At 56.0% G+C, this 19,423-nt stretch overlaps 1 protein-coding gene and 1 long non-coding RNA gene across 2 annotated transcripts; both read right to left on the bottom strand.

Moving 5' to 3' along the window:
* Positions 1 to 804: 804 nt before the first annotated feature.
* On the bottom strand, positions 805 to 7,181 carry LOC125962141 (uncharacterized). Its single transcript, XR_007473616.1, has 3 exons — positions 6,075 to 7,181; positions 2,553 to 2,634; positions 805 to 2,229 (listed from the first exon to the last, which is right to left on the bottom strand). It is a non-coding gene; the product is annotated as an uncharacterized LOC125962141 (long non-coding RNA).
* A 157-nt stretch (positions 7,182 to 7,338) lies between these two features.
* Positions 7,339 to 12,322, bottom strand: WFIKKN2 (WAP, follistatin/kazal, immunoglobulin, kunitz and netrin domain containing 2). Its single transcript, XM_004282558.3, has 2 exons — positions 11,671 to 12,322; positions 7,339 to 9,095 (listed from the first exon to the last, which is right to left on the bottom strand). Exons 1-2 carry the CDS (start codon positions 11,872 to 11,874, stop codon positions 7,575 to 7,577), a joined length of 1,725 nt encoding a protein of 574 aa, XP_004282606.1. The 5' UTR covers positions 11,875 to 12,322; the 3' UTR covers positions 7,339 to 7,574.
* Positions 12,323 to 19,423: the final 7,101 nt, after the last annotated feature.

Raw genomic sequence — 19,423 nt, 5'->3', positions numbered from 1 at the left:
CCACAACTACTTACTGAGCCCGTGTGCCACAACTACTGAAGCCTGCGCACCTAGAGCCCATGCTCCACAACAAGAGAAGCCACCGCAATAAGCCCACGCGCCGCAACGAAGAGCAGTGCCCGCTCGCTGCAACTAGAGAAAGCCCGCATGCAGCAACGAAGACCCAACGCAGCCAAAAATACAAATATAATAAAATAAAAATTTAAAAGAAAGAACTCAGCTCTACACTTGGAGGTATGAACCATCTCTACCTCATTGCTACACTTGTCTCCGCTTGCTTCCAACCACCCAACCCAGAGTGTGTGCCTCTCTTTCCCTTCCTCTCGCTTCTCTCCTTTCTGGCTACCCTTATCCTGGACTCTTCCTTTGTCAGCAAAGGAGACTGCATCTGTTCTTACTTTGCTGTCCAAGAGCAGATTTGAGGAGAGAGGCCTGTTCTCATCTCCTGGTTCTTTCCAGCCACAGGTGGGAACGTGCAACAGCAATTATTCCCAACCAGCTGGAGCAATCAGGCCCAGGGCTGACTACGACTGGAGAGGCACTATGAAAACCATTATTATTCCATTTTACAGATGAAGATGCTGAGGCATGAGAGGTTAACTTACCCAAAGTCACAGAGCCAGTATTTGAGCCCAGGTAGTTTGACTCAAGAGCCCATGCTCTGCCATGACTCTGGCCTTTCCTCACGGCCACTCATCCTGTATACCAGCGAAATTTGGGGGCCTTAAGGCCTAAAACATCTGGTGCCTCTTTTTAAAGTCTTATGCAATTCAATTCTGACAGCAACGACCATAACAAACAAACTAATTCTTAGCCCTTTATTCAGCACTTCCACAGACGTCTCTGAAGAGCTGGGGATCACCTGGCCCACTAGTGAGAGCACTTTCCCAATTGTCGTGGGCACTGTGCCATGCCATGAGAGGATTTGACCTGGAGCCCCTACTGTCTCCCTCCCATCAGCAGCCCCTCTCTGTCATACTTAGCTAAAAGTTTGGTAAACTCATCTTCCCCTGAGTGCCACAACTGTTGGGTCTTGGTGTGTGTGTACTCATCTGTGTACCTCTTTAGGAAATCTGGGATATTGAGAAAGGCCATCAAGAACTTTATCTGCAAGAAGGCTTAACAGAAGCCTTCTGGGAGAAAAGATGAGGGGATTTTTCTGAGGCTGAGATTAGAGTCTAGAGACAGTAGGGCAATTCCAAAAGCCCTTGTGGCGGTAGGACCCATGAGACCAAAACCAGGAACAGGAATCCCTGGAGCCCTTGGCAGGGCAGGAGCTAGAGTCAGGGCCTGCACCCTTACACAAGATCTCTGCCGGAGAAAACAAGAATTAACGGTTTAATCCTTTGTGACGGGGCTATCCAACAGAATTTTCTGTGATGCTGGAAATACTCTATGTCTGTGTTGTTCAATATGGTAGCCACTAATCTACATGAAACGTGACCCTTGGACTATAGCTAGGGGGGCTGAGGAACTGAATTTAAACGTTTGATTTCCTATGAATTTACTTACATGAATTCAATGCTAGCTATTGGAGGGTGCAGCTTTGTGACTTTCTGTACAGCCTTGGCACTCCTGGAGGTCAGGGACCAGTTAGAAAAGGTGGTTAGGGACGTTCAGGCGGGGAACGGCCATTTGGGGCCCTCAGCCTTCAGCTGAAATGGTTAAAATATATATGTTACCCTGGAAAGAATATGGGCACTAAAGTCAGACAGACCCAGGTCTGAATCCTGGCTCTTCCATTTATTAGCCTTATGACCTTGGGCAAGTTTCCTTTAAACGTTTAGATTCAGATTCAGCATCTGTAAAACAGGGGCAATAATACCTCTGAGGTCATCGCTTCCTCCATAAGGTCTGTAGGGCTGGCTTCATTCAGTCATTCATTCATTCCACAAGTATCTGTTGAAACCCTCTATGGTCACGCCTTGTGCTGTGAACAAGGCCCTCCTGAACATTGCTGCCTAGGGTGGGGTCTATCACACGGTGAAACAGTAAAAGATGCAGCTGAGAGAAGGTTGTGAGGATTAAACTGGACAACATTTTGTAAAGTGCCTGATCAGAGTTGTTCACACCCGGGAATTCCCTGGCAGTCCAGTGGTTAGGACTCAGCGCTTTCACTGCCAGGAGCCTGGCTTTGATCCCTGGTCAGGGAACTGAGATCCCACAAGCCCCACGGTGCGGCCAAAACAAATGTGGTCCCAGGAGAGCAGCATTAGCAGAACCTGGAAACTTAAAAAAAAGAAGAGTTGTTCACCCTGAAATGCCCATCCGTTCTCTTCTGGCACTGGGCTCCTCCCCTGCTGGGGTTCCTCACCACTTCCCCAGGCCCTGTCTCTACTTCCTGGCTGTTCACACAGAAAGGAGACAAAACTGTCACCATCCTCTGTCAGAACTGGGTGTGTCCCTCACACCAAGACAGAAAACAAATGATCAGGGTGGGTATATCTGCATCCTGCCAGGTCTCTAGCCGTATCCTGAAGACTTGAAAAGGACAAGAGACACACCCAAGTACCTCACCTCACCCCAACAGACGTGCTGGAAAGAGGTCCTACCTCTGGGAGGGTCCAGTCCAGGAAGCATTGGAGATGCAGCCTATTCTCCCCTTGTCTGGGTGTCCAGGGTGTTGCTGGAGACCTGGATGTCAGAGATTCACGTCCTGGGGTAAGCTGGGGTGGGACACAGAGACCCCAGCCCAACCCCGAAATAGGAGGCAGAGAGGCGGGAAGGAGAGGGTGGTGGACTGCCCACCTGCCTGCCCTACCCGCTCCCTCAGGGCAGCGCTAGCTAGAGGGTTAGGCTTCCTTCCTCCCGACAGCTTGAGTGTCACTTGACCTCAGGGCTCATTCCAGAATGAGGCCACAGCCAAGAATAGGACCCAGGAACCCTGCCCTCCATCCTGCCTGTATTAATCACACACTCCCAGAGCAGGAGGGAGACTTCAGACTCTGGGGAGGTGGAAGGAGAAGGAGACGGTATCAGGAAGTGGAGCTGGGCAAAAGGAAGGAAGACCCCAAAGGAGCCCTTCACAGCCCTGTGGTCTCCAGTGCACCGCGTGGCCCTTGGTCCCGGGACCATTTGTTCATCCAGCGAATCCCCCTGGTCCCTGCAAGCTGGGCCCACCGGCCTCCCAGAGCCCTAAGCAGTGGCTCTGGCCAGGTATCAGTGCAAGTGCAGAGGGAGATGGAGACTTGGAGAAGAGTGTGCGGCCTGGGCACAGCGGAGGCTCCCCAAGGAGCTGAGTCTCGAAGGATGAGCAGGCTCCGGAATCTGGGCCATGACTGCTCACGTGTGTGACAGAAATACCATGTGACACGTAACCTCAGAAGCATGGGGTGGTGTGCGTGTGGCTGACGGAAGACAGGCTCTTTGGAGACATTTGGGGTCCTGATGGGATTCCACACTGCCCAGCCCAGAGCCGCGCGCGTGTGTGTGTGGTGTGTGACATGCTGGGAGAAATAGCATAGCATGAGCATTAAGACCCTAGAAGTCAGACTGCTTAGGTTCAAATCTCGGCTCTGCCACTTAGCGGCTGGGTGATCTTGGACAAGCTTCTCGTCTCCTTAGCCTCAGTTTTCCCACCTACAAAAGAGCGTTCTGTCTCCCACAGGCGTGACGGAGATGACAAGAGATGACATCTGCCCTGCAGTAAGCGCCCACTCAATGTTGATGCTATAGCAGGATGGTGGGACACAGGGCGCAGTCCACAGTCTGAGGAAATCGCCATGTAGCTGTATTTATTCGCCCCCTTCACTCATCAGGTTCCGCCCCCGGTCCCTGCTCTCTGGCCCCACTGTCCAGGGGTGACATTAGACTATGGGGCAGTGTGTCCTATGAGGCTGGAGGGGCTGGGGGACTCAGAGGCTGGAAAAAGCCAAGCCGTCCTGCCCCTGTCTTGTCCTCCAAGCGGAGGCCTCAGAGCTGGTCTGGAGACAGCCGGCACCAGAGCGAGCCTCTGAAGGCAGAGAGCTGGGGTAGAGGCGGAGGAGGGTGGAGAGAGGGAGACAACAGATGCGAGCAGGGGAGGAGCGAGCATCCAGCGACAGGAAAGCAGGTGAGTCTGACCTCGACCTGAAGGAGGGCTCGATCCCCCTATATCCTGGGGCCAAATCTCCCAGACGGGGTAGGCTGGGCCTCCCTAGGTCACCTGGCAACCAGGCCCTGGGAATTCGGTTCAGCCTGCACTCAGCACCTCCCAGAAGCCAGTTACTACGTAAGGCCTGGGTGACAGAGAGAGGCACAGACTTGGTTTCAAGGACAGAAAATAAACGCCATGTGGCAGGTCCACAACGATCATTGATACTATATCACCCTTTCCCCAAGTACCCATATTTTCCAAATCCCAAATCAACCTATGCGGGGTGGTCAGTTTGGGATGTATTCCGAGCAGCAGAATACAACATTTGAAGCTGCGTGGTCACGGAGCCTGTGAAACCTGAGGTCTGGATGGAAGGGCGAGGGGAGGAGAGCAGTCCTGGGGGCCTGCTCTCAGCCAGGGAGCTGCTGAGGGCGCAGAGGGGGCCCAGGGGCAGCCATCTGTGCCAGGTTCTGTTTCCTAGGCTTTTCAGTTTGACACAGTTAATAGGGTCGAGCACCTCAAGTCTCCATGAACTGCTCTGTCTTACAGATGAGGAAACTGAGGCTCAGAGAGACGGCGGATACGTGTCAGAGCCCCAATTCAGCCCTAGGTGTGTCTGACTCCACAGGCTGGGCCTTCCCACCCTGCCAAGCTGGGGATGGAGTGTGACAGGGACCCCAGGTCTGCAGCTGTGTGTGGCCAGTGCCTGAGAGCAGATCCCCTGAGCCTCTCACACCTCCGCCCGGTAGTCACAGGGCTCAGCCCCACGTCTATGCAAGTGGAGGGAAGAGGGGAGGTGACGGGTGCTGGCACGTGGACACTTGCCCCCTCGGGCTCTAAGGTGATGTGCCACTTATTGGGGCACCTCAGCCCAGAAGCAGGTGCAACGGTGTGTCCGCCCTCTGAGGGAAGGGAAGGAGTTACTCCCTGGTTCTGGACCTGAGAGGGGCAGGGCCTGTGTCTGGTGCTCACACCTTCTTGTTTAAGTTCTGTGCTCAGCATTTTCCCAGTGGTGACTTGAGGAGCTCCCACTCCTCTGGCCTCTCTTCTCTCTCAGGGAGGAGCTTGTCTTCTCCATCCTGGCCCCTCCTTATTGCAGGGAATTATCTCTAAGGAGGGATCGACCCAGGCTGGGCTGGGCTGGGCCTGGATTCCTCCTTGGGACTATGGCCCGGGAAGACCAGGGAAGTGGACAGGGGTCAGGTGTCCCTCGTGCTTAGCTGGCTCCCAGCCGAGGGGACAGACAAGCTGGGAGCACGCCCTGGCTGAAAACTCCTGAACACATCTCCGGGGAGGGGAACAGCCAGGAGCCCCTGGCACCAGAGGTGCTGCTGCCTCAGCCTGGGAACCCAGCCACGTGCTCTGAGCACCCAGGGCTTTGGGACCAAGCCTCACCCAGAGGCCCCCTAGGGAGTAACAGCAGGACAGCAGCATGGCCCCCTGCCCACTCCTGTCTCTTCCACCTTCGTGCCCCTGAACTGACCATCAGCGTTGGGGTCTGGAGTCTGCCCTGGCCCACCGTGCTGTTGTGATGGGGCAGGGGACCGAGATACGAGGCAGAACACCTGGGCCTACACCCTGTGCCTTCCTGCCCGTGTTCCTGGGTGAGTTACCTGGCCTCTCTGGCCTCAGCTCTCCTGCGTCTCATGTACAGAGCTGGGGTGGGCGCCACAGTAAGAAGTCCCGTTACCACCTCAACAGGATCCAGGTGGACAGATTAACCCCCCCACCCCCCAGCTCCCCCCCCAACCACCAGGTCGCCAAAGAAACGACGCTACCCACCCCCCCGTCCCGCCCACATTAGCCCAAACGAACCACACAAGAAGGGCTGTTGATACTCGGAGCTTTTAATTGGTATCTTTCCCCCTACATTTGAGGAAGAAACAAAAATGCCCCACAAAGACCTTCTTCAGCTATGGAGGGGCACGGGCAGAATGAAGGGCTGAGGAGGGAATGGGGGTAGAGGAAGAGCTGACGGTGGGTTTCCCCAAAACTTTACCTAGTGGTGTGGTGGCAGACCTGCACAGGAAGTCCAGAAACAGAGGTCACCAACAAGCTGCCGCACACCCAAACCGGCCCTCCCAGGCCACACCTAGAGCCTCTCTCCGGGTCCCTGCGGCTCCCAAGGCCACCACCAGATGGGAGCATCGAGCAACATTCCTTTTCCTTCCCAGGCCTGCCTCCCCTCTTCCCTCCTTTCTTATTCCTTCACCAACTCCCTTCCCTGCCTGCTTTTCCTCTTCCTTTATTTCTCTTCCCACCAAAACAGATCCTGGGGCTTCTATCTGCTTTATGTCCAAGGAAGCCAGTGGCAGCTGAAAGCACGCTGTCTGTTAAAAATGGGATTTTTGACAGCGGGGAGAGCCAGCCATCGGTCTGCTTCTGGGGGAGCCCTGGGGTCTGGACATTTGTGTACATTCACTATGAGCTGGGCAGTGACTAACATCTCTCTGTGGTCCTAGCACCTGGCACCCAGTAAGTATCTGGAAAATGTCCACTGAGTTGGATTGAACAGAACTGAATCAATAAATCAACAATCAATAAACCAATCAATAAAGCCAAGAGAGAAGAAACATGAGAAACGTGCTCTTCACCACATGTGCTGTGGTGGCCTCAGAGACTGCCAGGCCAACTTCACCAAAGCACAGGCTGACCACCGCCCAAAGGCACCTGCCCGGCAGCCTCCACTCAGGCCAAGCCTCCCGATTCTCACTTCCCACAATCCCCCCATGAAGTGGTTTTTGCTCATAGCGCTCTGGGGGGCTGTGGGAAATTTGTCCCATCAGTTCCTGGGCCCTCCTTTCCATCCCCACCTACTTCTTTTGCAAACCAATTCATTCCACTATTCCTGTGACCATCGTGCAGCCTCCATCTCTAGAATCCTGGCTGGGAGGTTGGCTAGGGGCAGGGAGGCTGGGAGAGCCAGGGGAGGGAGTGGCCAGCCAAGAGAAGCTAAGAAGGCCAGAGCAGACTGGTCGTTAGGAATAACTTGCAGGTGTCTGTTGACTTCTCCTTTTGTCCCCCACAGCTGAAAAGACACCCCCTCTTTATTGAACTCAAAGAATAGAAGTTGATCTAAGACCCTCGGGTGGCTTTTTTCTTTTCTTTTCTTTTTTTTAACATCTTTATTGGAGTATAATTGCTTTACAATGGTGTGTTAATTTCTGCTGTGTAACAAAGTGAGTCAGCTATACGTATATCCCCATATCTCCTCCCTCTTGCGTGTCCCTCCCACCCTCCCTATCCCACCCCTCTAAGGTGGACACAAAGCACAGAGCTGATCTCCCTGTGCTATGCGGCTGCTTCCCACTAGCTGTCTGTTTTACACTTGGTAGTGTATATATGTCCACGCGGTGGCTTTTTTCGGATGCGTTGATTGACATTCCCCTGCTGGCCTAAGACCATCTAATCTGACCTTGCCCAGTTTGCTGACTGAGGGGTGCTGGGGATGGGTCAATGGAGGAAGGTCAGGGACAGGACTGGGGAGGGGCGCAGGGCCTCACTGCAAGCCTGGGAACTCCTTGAGGACGTCACAGGTTTTCTTGTGCATGACCTCGCGCAGCTTCCGAACCCGCCGGGTGCTCGAGGCCCCCACGAAGCTGTCGGGCCGCAGCATGGCCATGCCGCCGTCCACCTCACCCATGATGATGAGCGGCGTCTCGCCCACCGTCACGTTGGGGCAGGGGCAGGTCCAGTCCACGTGGAGCAGAGTGACCTCCAGCGGCTCCCGGCCCAGGAACTTGAGGCCCATCTTCTCATCCTTTAGGACCTCGTCCACAGTCACCAGGGCGCGACCTGAGTCGGGCTCCTCTGTCAGCTCAGAGATTCGGCCCAAGATGACAAAGTCGCTCCGACAGAAGCTGGTGACGAGCTTCTGCCTTGGCTTGCAGGCCCGGCAGCGCTGGTTCCCCCGAGGGAAGGGGCAGGACTCCTCGCAGGCCTCCCGGCTCTCAAAGTTGTTGCCGTTGCCCTCGCAGCCCCCGTAGACAAAGGACTGGCACTGGCCCGTCTGGCTGTTGTAGGCCCAGCGGGGCTCGTAGGCCTTGCAGGGCCCCTGCAGGGGGGGCAGGCTGCACACGGCCAGCGGCCCGCTCACGCAGGCCAGCATGCAGGCCTCGTAGGTCTCAAAGTGGTTGCGGTTGCGGTGGCAGTGGCCGAAGGTGAAGGTCAGGCAGCTGTTGGCCTGGGCGTCGAAGTACCAGCGGGTCTGCTCCTCGCCGCAGTCCTCACTGTCAGGGGGCTTCAGGCACTCGGCTGCAGGGAAGGCTGTGCCGTTCGGGCTGCTCTCCTCGGTGGCCGAAGGCCGACCCCCCCGGACCACCGACAGCGGGAAGTCAGCACGCAGGACGCCGGCGGCGTTGCGGGCCGTGCAGGTGTAGATGCCGGCGTCCTGGGGCTGGGCACTGTAGATGACCAGCTGGGCGATGTTGGTGACCACCACGTTGCCGCGCACGTGGTTGGGCTTCATGACCACGTTCTCCCGATCCTCCAGCTGCTTCTCCCAGGTGATCTCGGGCCGGGGCCGGCCCACCACATCACAAAGGAAGCTCACTGTCTCACCCACTGTGACCGACTGGTGCGCGGGGTAGTTGAGCAGAGCTGGGGCCGCTGTGTCCAGCCCAGGGGTCTCTGGGGGGGCCGTGGTGGGGTGCACGGTGGTTTCGGGTGGTGGGGGGCTGGTGTTGGGCCAGGTGAAGTGATAGCGGCAGGTGACGACAGCCAGTGTGATGCCCTTGGAGCAGGCCTCGGCGTCCATGTAGCAGCGGTTATAGTAGGTGAGGCCGTCGGAGGCACAGGTGAAACTGGGCTCCTTCTCACAGCGGTCTCTGCACTTGCACACGGGCTGGCCGTCCCAGATGTCACATTCGGAGCCCTGCTGCAGACACATGAAATGGTCGCACGTGGCCTCCTTGGGCATGCCCACGGGGCCCTTCTTCCCCTTCACGTCCATGTAGCGGGCCGCCACACAGCTCTTGGTCCCACACACGTTGGGGCAGCACTTCTCATAGGTCTCACACTCCTGGGGAGAGCCAGATGGAGAGGTCTGAGCAAGGAGGAGAAGGAAGAGAACACAGGCTTCCCCCCACCCTCCCCCATGGTCTCCAGGGAAGGGAACTAATAGATGCGCACCTACCATGAGAAAACCATTTCGACAATACTAATAGCTAATGTATTCACCCACTATTTGCCCAGCCTTCTTCTAAGAACATTTATATCTGTCAGCTTATCTAATGCTCATCACAATGGGTACAACCATCATTCTCACTTCACAGGTAATGATAACTGAGGCACAGAGAGACTAGGTAACTTGCCCGAGGTCACACAGCTAGCAGTGTGGGAAGAGGAAGGTCACATACTGTAAGAGGGAAAGTCTTCCTACTACCATGAGATGAGATGAGGATGCAGAGACTAAGAGAGGAGCCGCTCAAGTCCACAGAGCTGGGAAGTGGTGGGAAAGGGCTTCAAGCTCCAGGTGGATGGGACTCTGATGAGGTATTTTTCTTCTACATCCTATCGTTACCGCCGTGAGGTGTCGACTGGAACAAACGAGCCTGCCTTTTTTTGTCTCTTCCAATGGGGATGCCCTGGCCAAATGCTAAGAGGGAAAAGTTGGACACCACTGGGACAGCTCTTCAAGGCTGTCCACATACACATCAGGAACGGCAGCTCTGATGCTGGCCCATGTTCATCCAAAGCCTAGAGGAAGGGCAGGCAGGACAGGCCCAGGACACCAGGTCTGGCCACCGTGGGCTGTGCCAGTTCCAACCTGTGGGACATTGCACGGGGAAATCCACAGGGGAAAAAAGTCCCTTTGTGTGGCAAAGGTCAGCAAGGCCATCAGCATGGACTTGCCAGGCTGTGTAATTCCCTCTGATTCTCTGTGGAGCCACGTACGGCATTAGTTTAATTCCTCAAAATTAGCAACACGCTCTGGGGCCGACACAAACAAGGATTTCACGTGGTGTTTTCGCTGGGATGTGGGCAGTGCCCCTAATCCTGAGCCCTGCTCGTGGCTCTGGGAGCTGCTCACCACCAGGGCTGGCCTCGTGCGGCTCCAACTTTCCCTTCAGCCCCTGCGACATTCCACATCAACTAAGGGCTACGTGGAGCCCGCCTGCCCGACTTGTTTACTGTTTTCCCCTCTCGGCTCAGAATGGGGACTTTGTTTTGCAGCCCTTGCTTGGCATAGGCTTCTAGGCCACACCAGGGAGGCTCTGGGACAGGGATGGACAGATCTCAGAGCTGGGGTCTGCGGGAGAGGGACCCAGCGAGAGGGTGAGAGGAAGAGGGGGCTGAGTAGCAGAGAACCTGCTCCTTGCCGGAGGGCCCTTCAATTCCTTAAAGACTCTGGCCCCGGAAGCTCCTTCAGGACTCAGACGTCCAGGAAAGCCTGGGTCCCTGGGGACCAGGGGAAGGTATTTCTGGGCACAGAAAACCTGGAGGGAATTTTTAGAACAGTTTTTGCTTAAGGGCTCAGAACATACCCGTAGGCTGTCCATATCCCCAGCCCCATGGAGGTGCCTTCTCCCCAAGACACACAGCATCAGCAAGAGTCTCACTGTCTCCGAGCCGCACCTGATTTATCAGGCCAGCCTGTGCCAGTGAAACAGCCTTGCCCGCAAACGTGGCCAACGAACAGCACAACCTCAGCCGGATGGGGACGCTCCACCCCTCCCTAGTCCTTACCTTCCTTTCCCTCGGCTCCGCCGCTGCTCCCTGCCAGTGAGAGGCCTGGATCGTCCCGTGGGCACTGTGAGGGACAGGCCGCTCTCCCCAGGGCCAGCCTATGCTCTCGTAGGTTACATGCATTCGGCAGAGGGAGCATCATGGTCTCCCATGGTCCCTGGTGATGACCAACCCAGCCCAAGCCCCAGGAGCTGCCAGACTGGCAGGACGCATCTCTGCCCAGGCAGGCGTCAGGTACCAGCAGGAGCTTCACCCCATGGGGAAGTGACGGGAACAGCCCTCGGGCTCAGGAGCTGGGAGGGAATTGCCCTAGAACCAGGCCTGCCCTGAGTGCTGGGAGGCGCGAGGGATTTGGCAGGTTGAAACCTGGTCTACGTGCCCCCTACGGACACCCAGAGAGTCTGTTCAGATCCACTCCTGCCCACCCTCCCCATCAGCCTGCTCTGATCTCAGGGTCAGGGTCCAAACCCCCGGGGAAGTGGCCCAGAGGCCAGATGAAGCCTCAGCTCTGTGGTCAGATGGCTGCGGGGTGCAGGCCCACCCTCCCCTCCCTGGCCATGGAGCCTTGCGCTGCCTATTGGGGGTCCTGAGTTCCACTCTCACCTGTCGACAGGCCATGGGTGGGTCACACCAGTCTCTCTGATGTGCCTGGCATAGTGCTGGCTCAGAGCAGCCCTCCGCAGACATGAGACCAGGAATCCGAAGATTCCCAGCCCCTGAGAAACTCTGACACCACGCCCACCTCTTCTTCCAGGCATCGAAGTTAGACAGACATCACACCCTGTTTATCTCCATGTGGCCCGGGGCTGGGCTCCTTCACGTTCCAAGTCGTTCCCACCACCCAGCTCCCACTCTCCCTCGCTAACAAGACCACGTGGCCTATCTCAGGCTTCCGGATTCACACTCACCTGGTCCGTCTCACACTCCCGCTTGCAGGTGCTCTGGGCATCCACCCAGAGGTTGGGGTTCATGTCGTTGGGGCAGATACCAGCGTGAGAGTATCGGATGGGCGGCAGTGCCAGGCCTCGCGGGGGCGCCCCCAGCAGCAGCAGCAGCAGCGCTGCCATCTGTCCCCAGCAGGACCGGGAACAGCAGCACCCCGGGGCCCGCATGGTGGGGTCTGCGGCGCCCAGAGACCTCCCCTGAGACGGCGCCAGGGCTGGGGCCCCCAGGGCCTTGTGCTGTTCGGGGGGCTGCCGACACCTGCCCTGCCCACCCCAGCGGGCCTCCTCGCCGCTGCTAGGGCTGTGGCTGCCGAGGCTGCCTCCACCAGGTCTGTGGAGCCCGCCGGGCTGTGCAGCCTCAGATGAAGGGGGCTCCCTCTCCGGAGTGTGCAGGGAGAGAAGCTGCACGGGGGCCAGAGCCTGGATTTACGTCCTGGGCGCGCCACCCGACTGGGAGCAAGCTAACCTGACGCCTGTCACAGGCAGGCTGCCGGCTCCTCTGTCCTGGGGCTGATCACAGACTTGTTGCAGAAGAGGAAAAAAAAGCTGGAAGCAGTTTAGGCGGCGTATCTGGCACGGTGGGACACCTGCTTGTTTTTGACTCCAGGAGGCCTTTAACCCCTTCAGGGGCCAGAAATGGCATGTGCTTTGGGGGAGCTGGCTCCGGGACACGCAAGCTCACTGTACTGCACCAGGAGGCGTGCTTCCCCTCCCCCCACCTCTCGGCCGGGCCCCCTCCTCCCCTGGGCCACCTCCGAAGAACACACACTCGCTTGTTACAAGGAGGGACCTGCAGCCGCAGGGTTAGCATCGCCGGCCCGATAGTGCATCTGAGAGCAAATGACGTGGAAAAACAACAAGTTCACGGCCATTCCAGGGCGGGCCTGAGCAGCCTGTGTGCTGTGTAAGCTGACTCCCACCCCAGCACTAGGTCCCAGGGTGGGGGGCGTGCGGACAGCTCCCTATCTCTCTGTCCCGGCAGTTTGCATCTCAAGTTCCAACTTCGGGGAATTTTCCCCAAATCATTCCAGAGACACATACCAGATATGCTCCGGCTCCCCCGGCTCAGGGACGAATCACATTCCTACTCCTCGACTGACACGCTCCCGGCTCCAAGAGAACCTATGTGGTCACAGTGTCTTGGGACAGCGCTGGGCAGCCCAGCCGCCTCGCTAACGACCATGAAGGCTGCACTCAGGGAGTGCCAGTCAGCTCTCGTCCCCCTGATTTACTTTACGAAGGAGAAGGTCACCCCCGGTGAGCAGCGGTAGGACGACTAATTGTTGATATTTACTGGGGCCTTAATGTGTGCCAGGCTGTGTGCATTGTCTCATTTAATCCTCACAACAAACTGTACCTTCATTTTAGATTTGAGGAAAAGACACACAGAGAGTGTAAGCAACTTGCCCCATGTCACACAGCTACGTGACCCCACCATTAATGCAGGGACACCAGCTTGTGGGGCCTTTGCAGAGCACCCCTCCCCACCCAGCTGTCAAAACTGCTGTCGATGTGCAGCCCCAACTCTGGTCTTTACAGGCTGGACAAGAAGTTTGTGAAACATCAAGGGCTATATCTGTGGAGGGGACAGGAAAAGAGCCAGAGCCTGCCATGGAATGGGGAAGAGAGAGATACCTTTTCAAGACCAGCTGCAAAGGATGTGGGGAGCAGTAACCGAGCTGCTATGTCCCAGGGGCAGTCGATGGGGTGGGGCCCCACTTATTTCACAGATGGGGAAACTGAGTGCCGAGCCCTGACCCGCTCTCCCCCTCCGGCTAGACCTCACCCTCCAGTTGGCCTGTGAAAGGGCAGCGACCCTCTTTCCACCCTGCAGACTTTGCTTCTTCCTCGTGGGCGGCGTGTTGCCTCCTCCCTGCCTGAGCCAATTCCTTCCCGTCGTGTGGGTCATTCTGCAAGATCTGTCTTTTCTGCTTATGTCAAAGAGTTAATGAAGGGTGTCAGATCCTAATCCCCTAAATTATTGGAATAAACTTCCCTCCGAGGCCGGTCCCAGTAATGAAGCCAGACAGCGGGCGGCGCCGGCTGCTTTGAATTCCCTGTAATTTCATAAACCCGTGTTCCAGCTGCCCAGAGTCAGGCCTCTGCACAGCACTTGGTGAACGTGGTTTGTGCAGCCTCCTTGGATATCACAAAGGGAAATGGACAGTGACACACTTCTGAGCAGGACTTAGAAAAATTGTCACAGCCCCATTACATGACACAGGTATCCGGGGAGAGGAGGCTGATTTCTGGGGAGTCACTTGAGACCGTTAGGAAGCGGGGGAGCAGGGAGGGGTACAGACCAGAGGTGGGGGTGGGGGTCGGAAAAGCAGGGAACCTTGTCCATCCTACCCGATCCTCCGCCCAGTTTGATCCTGTCGAGAGCCATGGGCCTCTCCCTGCCCGGGCCCCACTCCTGGCCATTCTGCTCTGAGAACTCTCAAAACAGCACTGGGGAAGAAGGGGCCCTAGAACACTCAGCTCTCCCTCTCAGCCCTTCCAAGTCTCCCACCAAAACACAGCTCAGAATAATAAATAACATCTGATCAGGGCTTGGCGCCTACACAGCACTTTCACCTACATCGTCACACTGACCCTCACGCCAGCTCCGGAGGGAGAGAGAGGAAACCGAGTCACAGAGAGGTTAGGTGGGGCTGCCTGGGGCCCCCGAGGCTCACGCCTCCCCTCTCTGACCCCTGTCCTGTGCTCTTCACACAACCCCATGCAAGCTTCCGGCCCCTCCAGAAAGGCCCCCGCTGGCTGCCCCACCAGCCCAGCTTGTTTATAAGCTGTTCTGGGAGTGCTTTGAAGTCTTCTCCTCCTGGGCCCTCCCGCCCACGGTCCCTGGATCTGGCTCCCTCTGACTCTGTCTCCCTCACTCTCTTCTCTGGAGGGTGGCATGGAACCCACGCTCACCAGCTCCCCGGGACCAAAGAAGGGCTCAGCTGTCCGTTCCCACCTACGCAGGCCCCTGGGGAATGGAGATGGGCTGGGTCAGCCCGAGCAGGGGCCTGAACTTGGGGGTTTCCCCTGCTTTTCACCCTCCCCAGGGACATCAGGCACAGCTCCGTCAGGAAGAGGGCTGGGTCCTGACCTCGTCTCAGAAGAGCCCCACCACTGTGGGAGGGCAGAGGGCCCATGGACCCTTCACACCCTCCAGGATGGGTTCAAGGCCTACTCTAGGTGCAGCCAGTAGGAAGTCACCCAGGACAATGAACTCCGGGTGACCCTTGACCTCAGGTTCACCATTAGCCGAACAACTCCCGAACCGCTAGAGTATTGACAACACACTGACACTGCTTCCTAAATGGGTCAGGTCTCTCCCCTCCAGACACTTCAGCCATAAATATGGTGGAGACACCTGGAGATCCACAGGGACAGCATCTCAGATGCCATGTCCCTCATGCACAGACCAAACCTTACCTCTTGAAACCTCTCCTCCCTCTCCCTTCTTGATGTTTTTTAAAGCACCTACTCTGTGCTAAGTTGTGGGTGCATAGGGATAGATGGCAGTCCTCATCCACAGAGAGGACACAGTCTTGGCCAGAAAACAAACACGCAAAAGCGTAAGAGTGGTATTCGCTGTCTTAGGGGTCCTTACAAGTGCCGGGGAGCAGAGAGGAGGGAGAGGCCTGGGGTGGCTGTTGTGCTCATGTGACGTGGGCTGGGTCTTGAGGCCTGAGCAGGACCCTGTTTCCTACACTTCTCCGGGGACAGGCCTGGCCCAGAGCACGCCTCCTCGGCCAAGGCCCTCCCTCCTGGAGTGCAGGCCTCCAGAAACAGAGGTGAGAGGGAAGTACGTGGGTTTAGGAGACAGGGTTGGGGTGGGAGCCGCAGGTCTGGCTTCCGCTTGGAGTGGCCCTAGCGTAGTCAAAGGGCAGCCCATTCTGGTCCATCCTGCTTGGGCCCCCAGACCTGAGGCAGCCACACTTTCACCCAGATGGATGGGGGAGGCCCACCCCCTGGGAACCTCCCTGCCCTGATCCTGGTTATTTAAACATATCTGGGGAGGAGGAAAGATTTGAGGAGCAGGAATTGGGGTGCTGGGGAGAAGGAAGTCCTTAGCGACGGTGCTTAGACGGGTTCTCAGAAGGCCGGGCAGCCTTGATTAGTCAGAGTCAAGCCAGGGAGTTCAATAAAGCCGGCGGCTCATTACCCAGCTGGGGACCCCCTGCCCGAGCAGCCCAGGGCCTGGGTTACATTACAGGGCTGTGTGAACTCTCCCCTCGGAGTGAGACTGCACTGGCCTTGGAATAATTATGGGGCCTCAGCAGATGGTGGAGGCGGACGGGGGAGACCTTCAGCTGTGGGACACGTGACCTGTCAGCATCTGTGCAGAGCAGGACATGGGAGGGTCCACGCTGGGCCTCGGGGGAGGCAGCACTGAATCAAGGTCTGAGAATGATGGAGTTGGCCGTGGCAGGGCCTAGCCAGGGCTCTGGGCCAGCCAGGCCTCCTTTACAGCCCTGCTCAGGCCAGGGGGCCTGCTGGTGGGACCAAGTCCCCGGAAGCTTGAGTGCCAGCGTCTAAACGGATCTGTGTGTCGTGCCGCAAGAGCAGGAGACACATCTTCTGGCACCTGTGAGTCTGTGAATGCCTTCCTGGAGCAGGTGGGCCTCAAGGAACTCGGGGATTTCAGCCACCTCACCAGGAGGCTCCATGGTGCTGAGGCTGTGCAGCGCGCAAGGAGTCAGGGGACCCCCCTCATCACCCCCCCTGAGACCCCTTCCCACTCCCTCCCCTGTGATCCCATGTGCCGAGACTCCTCCAGCTCCGCCTTGACAGAACTGGCTTCCAGTATCCTCCAGCAGCTCTCGGCCAAGACAAACACGGAGGGAAGAAGACGGAAGGCCGCGGGGCTCCACCTCTCCACTCTGCTGGGGAGAGCGAGGGCCTGGGGGTCCAGCAGGAAGACTAAAACGGGGCTTGGCCCCCCTCCCACTCAGGCCTCCTCTACCATAGATGCTTCCCTGGCCACTCAGCGCTCCTCACTCCCAAGCTCTCTGCCTCACTGTCTTCTCCTTTCGGATGAGAGAGGAGTGAGGCGGTCCCAGACATGGGTCTCCCTGCTCACCCACCTGCTGCTGAGCCAAGGGGGCGTGTTTTCCAGAGTCAAATGCAGCCCCGGCACCCATTCCAACAGCACAAAATGTGCAGTGACCAGGAAACAGGCCTCTTCCTGACCGCTATTGCGAGACCTCTGGCTTAAAGATGGCTTCCCCACGTTCATGATACAGGCCGAGCATTTAGCCTGGACCACCACGCACTTCCACTTCCATGCCTTCTCCAGTCTTATCGCTGCTCCCCTTCCTCTCAAATTCTGGAAGCTGCCACGTTGCTCTTTCGATCTTTAAAATCTTCACACGGGCTTTCCCTTTAGTCCTCGCCATGGACGCCTTCCCTTCCCCTGGCTGGTTCCATCTTCCCCCGGTCAACTGCTTCCCAACCCATCTTAGAAGCTGCACCTTCCAGCAGGCCTTCCTGACCTCAGAGGCTGAGGGAGGCCCGAGTCACCTTGGGGGTTCCTGGTATCGTTTTTAAAATGAAAAAGCAAAACAAAAACTGGGATACAAAACCTGTGGCAATGTTTAAATACTCGACCTGGTCAGGACGTGTGTCTGTGCCTGTGTAAATGCTGTTTGGATGATAATGTCAAAAATACACATTTGATGGGGGGAGGGATAAATCAGGAGCATGGGATTAACAGATACACGTTACCATATAGAACATAGATATACAACAAGGATCTACTGATTAGCACAGGGAACCACATTCAGTAGCTTGTAATAACCTATAATGGAAAAGAGTCCAAAAAAAGAATATATATATGTATGTATAATGAATCACTTTGCTGTACCCCTGAAACTAACACGATATTGAGAGTCAGCTATACTTCAATTTAAAAAAAAAAAATCCATACAATGGAATATTACTCAGCCATAAAAAGGAACGAATAGTGCCATTTGCAGAGATACGGGTGGACCTAGATACTGTCATACAGAGTGAAATGAGTCAGAAAGAGAAAAACAAAGACCGTGTAATATCGCTTATATGTGGCATCCAGAGAAATGGCACAGATGCACTTATCTGCAAAGCAGAAACACAGTCACAGATGTAGAGAACAAACTTACGGTTACCAAGGCGGGAAGCGGGTGGGTGGGGGGAATTGGGAGATTAGGACTGACAATATATACACTACTATGTATAAAACAGATAACTAATGAGAACCTACTGTGTAGCACATGGAACTCTACTCAGTGCTCTGTGGTGACCTAAATGGGAAGGAAATCTAAAAAAGAGTGTATATATGTATACATATGACTGATTCACTTTGCTGTACAGCAAGAAACTAACACAACATTGTACAGCAACTATACTCGAATAAGAATTAATGAAAAATATATCCACATTTGAGGCCCCTTGCGAGTACAGCCTGGCCCAATGGCCCTCCTGGGATTGCCTGTGATACACCCGGGCATAGCTTATGTGGTATTGAAATTACTTTCTCCTCATCTATTACCCAGACTGGCCTGTGAACTCCTGGCAAGTAGGGGCTGTGTCTGGTCCATGGTTCCAGCAGAGAGCACACACTGAACCAATGTACGTTGGAGGAATGAATGGATGGTCTCATCAAGCTGACAGTGTGCTTGCGGGCAGGGGTGAGCATTCCTGGTGTCTGTCACACCTGAGAGAGACTAGTTAGTCCTAGGACAGGAAACTGGGGCTCCAGAGACCAGCTGTAGTCAGGCAAGGGAGGATACACCCATCCCTGGGCCCATCAGCCAACTCTGGGCAAAAACGAGCCTGGAGTCTGCGAGGGGCAGGCCTGGACGGAGGGGCTGGAGAAAGCTTGGGCAACACGTGGACAGCCTTAGGGATAGAAGGAAGGTGCCCAATGGGACCCACCACAGCTCTCACACTGCTCTTCACGTATGCACCCCTTGGCTTCTCCCCAGGCCTCCACGATGTTTATTTAACAGCTGAAGAGCCCCTATTCAACCATGTTTTCTCTGCTTCCAGGGTGATCTTTTCAAATTCCAAACTTGAAAGTGTTGCTTCCCTGATGTAGTGGGTTGAATGGTGTGCCCCCCAAAAGATAGGTCCAAGTCCTAATGCCTGGAACCTATGAATGTGATCTTATTTAGGAAAAAGGTCTTTGCAAGGAGGATTAAGCTAAGGATCTTGAAATGAGACCATCCTGGATTATCCAAGAGGGTTCTGAATCCAGTGACAGGTGTTCTTAGAAAAGCAGAGGAAGGCGGAGACACAGAAGAGGGGAAGGCCATTAAAGACGGAAGCAGAGATTGGAGTGATGCAGCCACGAGCCCAGGGATGCCTGAGCCACCAGAAGCTAGAATAGACGCGAAAGGGATTCTCCCTGGAGCCTTTGGAGGGAATGCAGCTCCACTGACACCTTGATTTAGGGCTTCTGGCCTCCGGAACTGAGAGGATAAATTTCTGTTGTTTTAAGCCACCCAGTTTGTGATAATTTGTTATGGCAGCCCTAGGACACTTATACACCTGCCTCCAACGCTTCCACGGCCCCTCCTGGTCAGGATTCAATGGCCCGGGGAGCCCTCAGAGATCTGCCCCTGCCAGCTCTCCAGCCTCACTGCTCACCCTGCATGTTCCAGCTGTACAGAATTACTGATGGTCTCCAGGCATCCCACCAGGGTGACCAGCCCTCCTGGTTTGCCTGGGGCTGGCCTGGTTTTAG

The sequence above is a fragment of the Orcinus orca genome, chromosome 19 (assembly GCF_937001465.1).
Source record: "Orcinus orca chromosome 19, mOrcOrc1.1, whole genome shotgun sequence".
In the NCBI taxonomy this organism is placed as follows: Eukaryota; Metazoa; Chordata; class Mammalia; order Artiodactyla; family Delphinidae; genus Orcinus; species Orcinus orca.
This window is presented reverse-complemented; position numbering and strand designations above follow the sequence as displayed.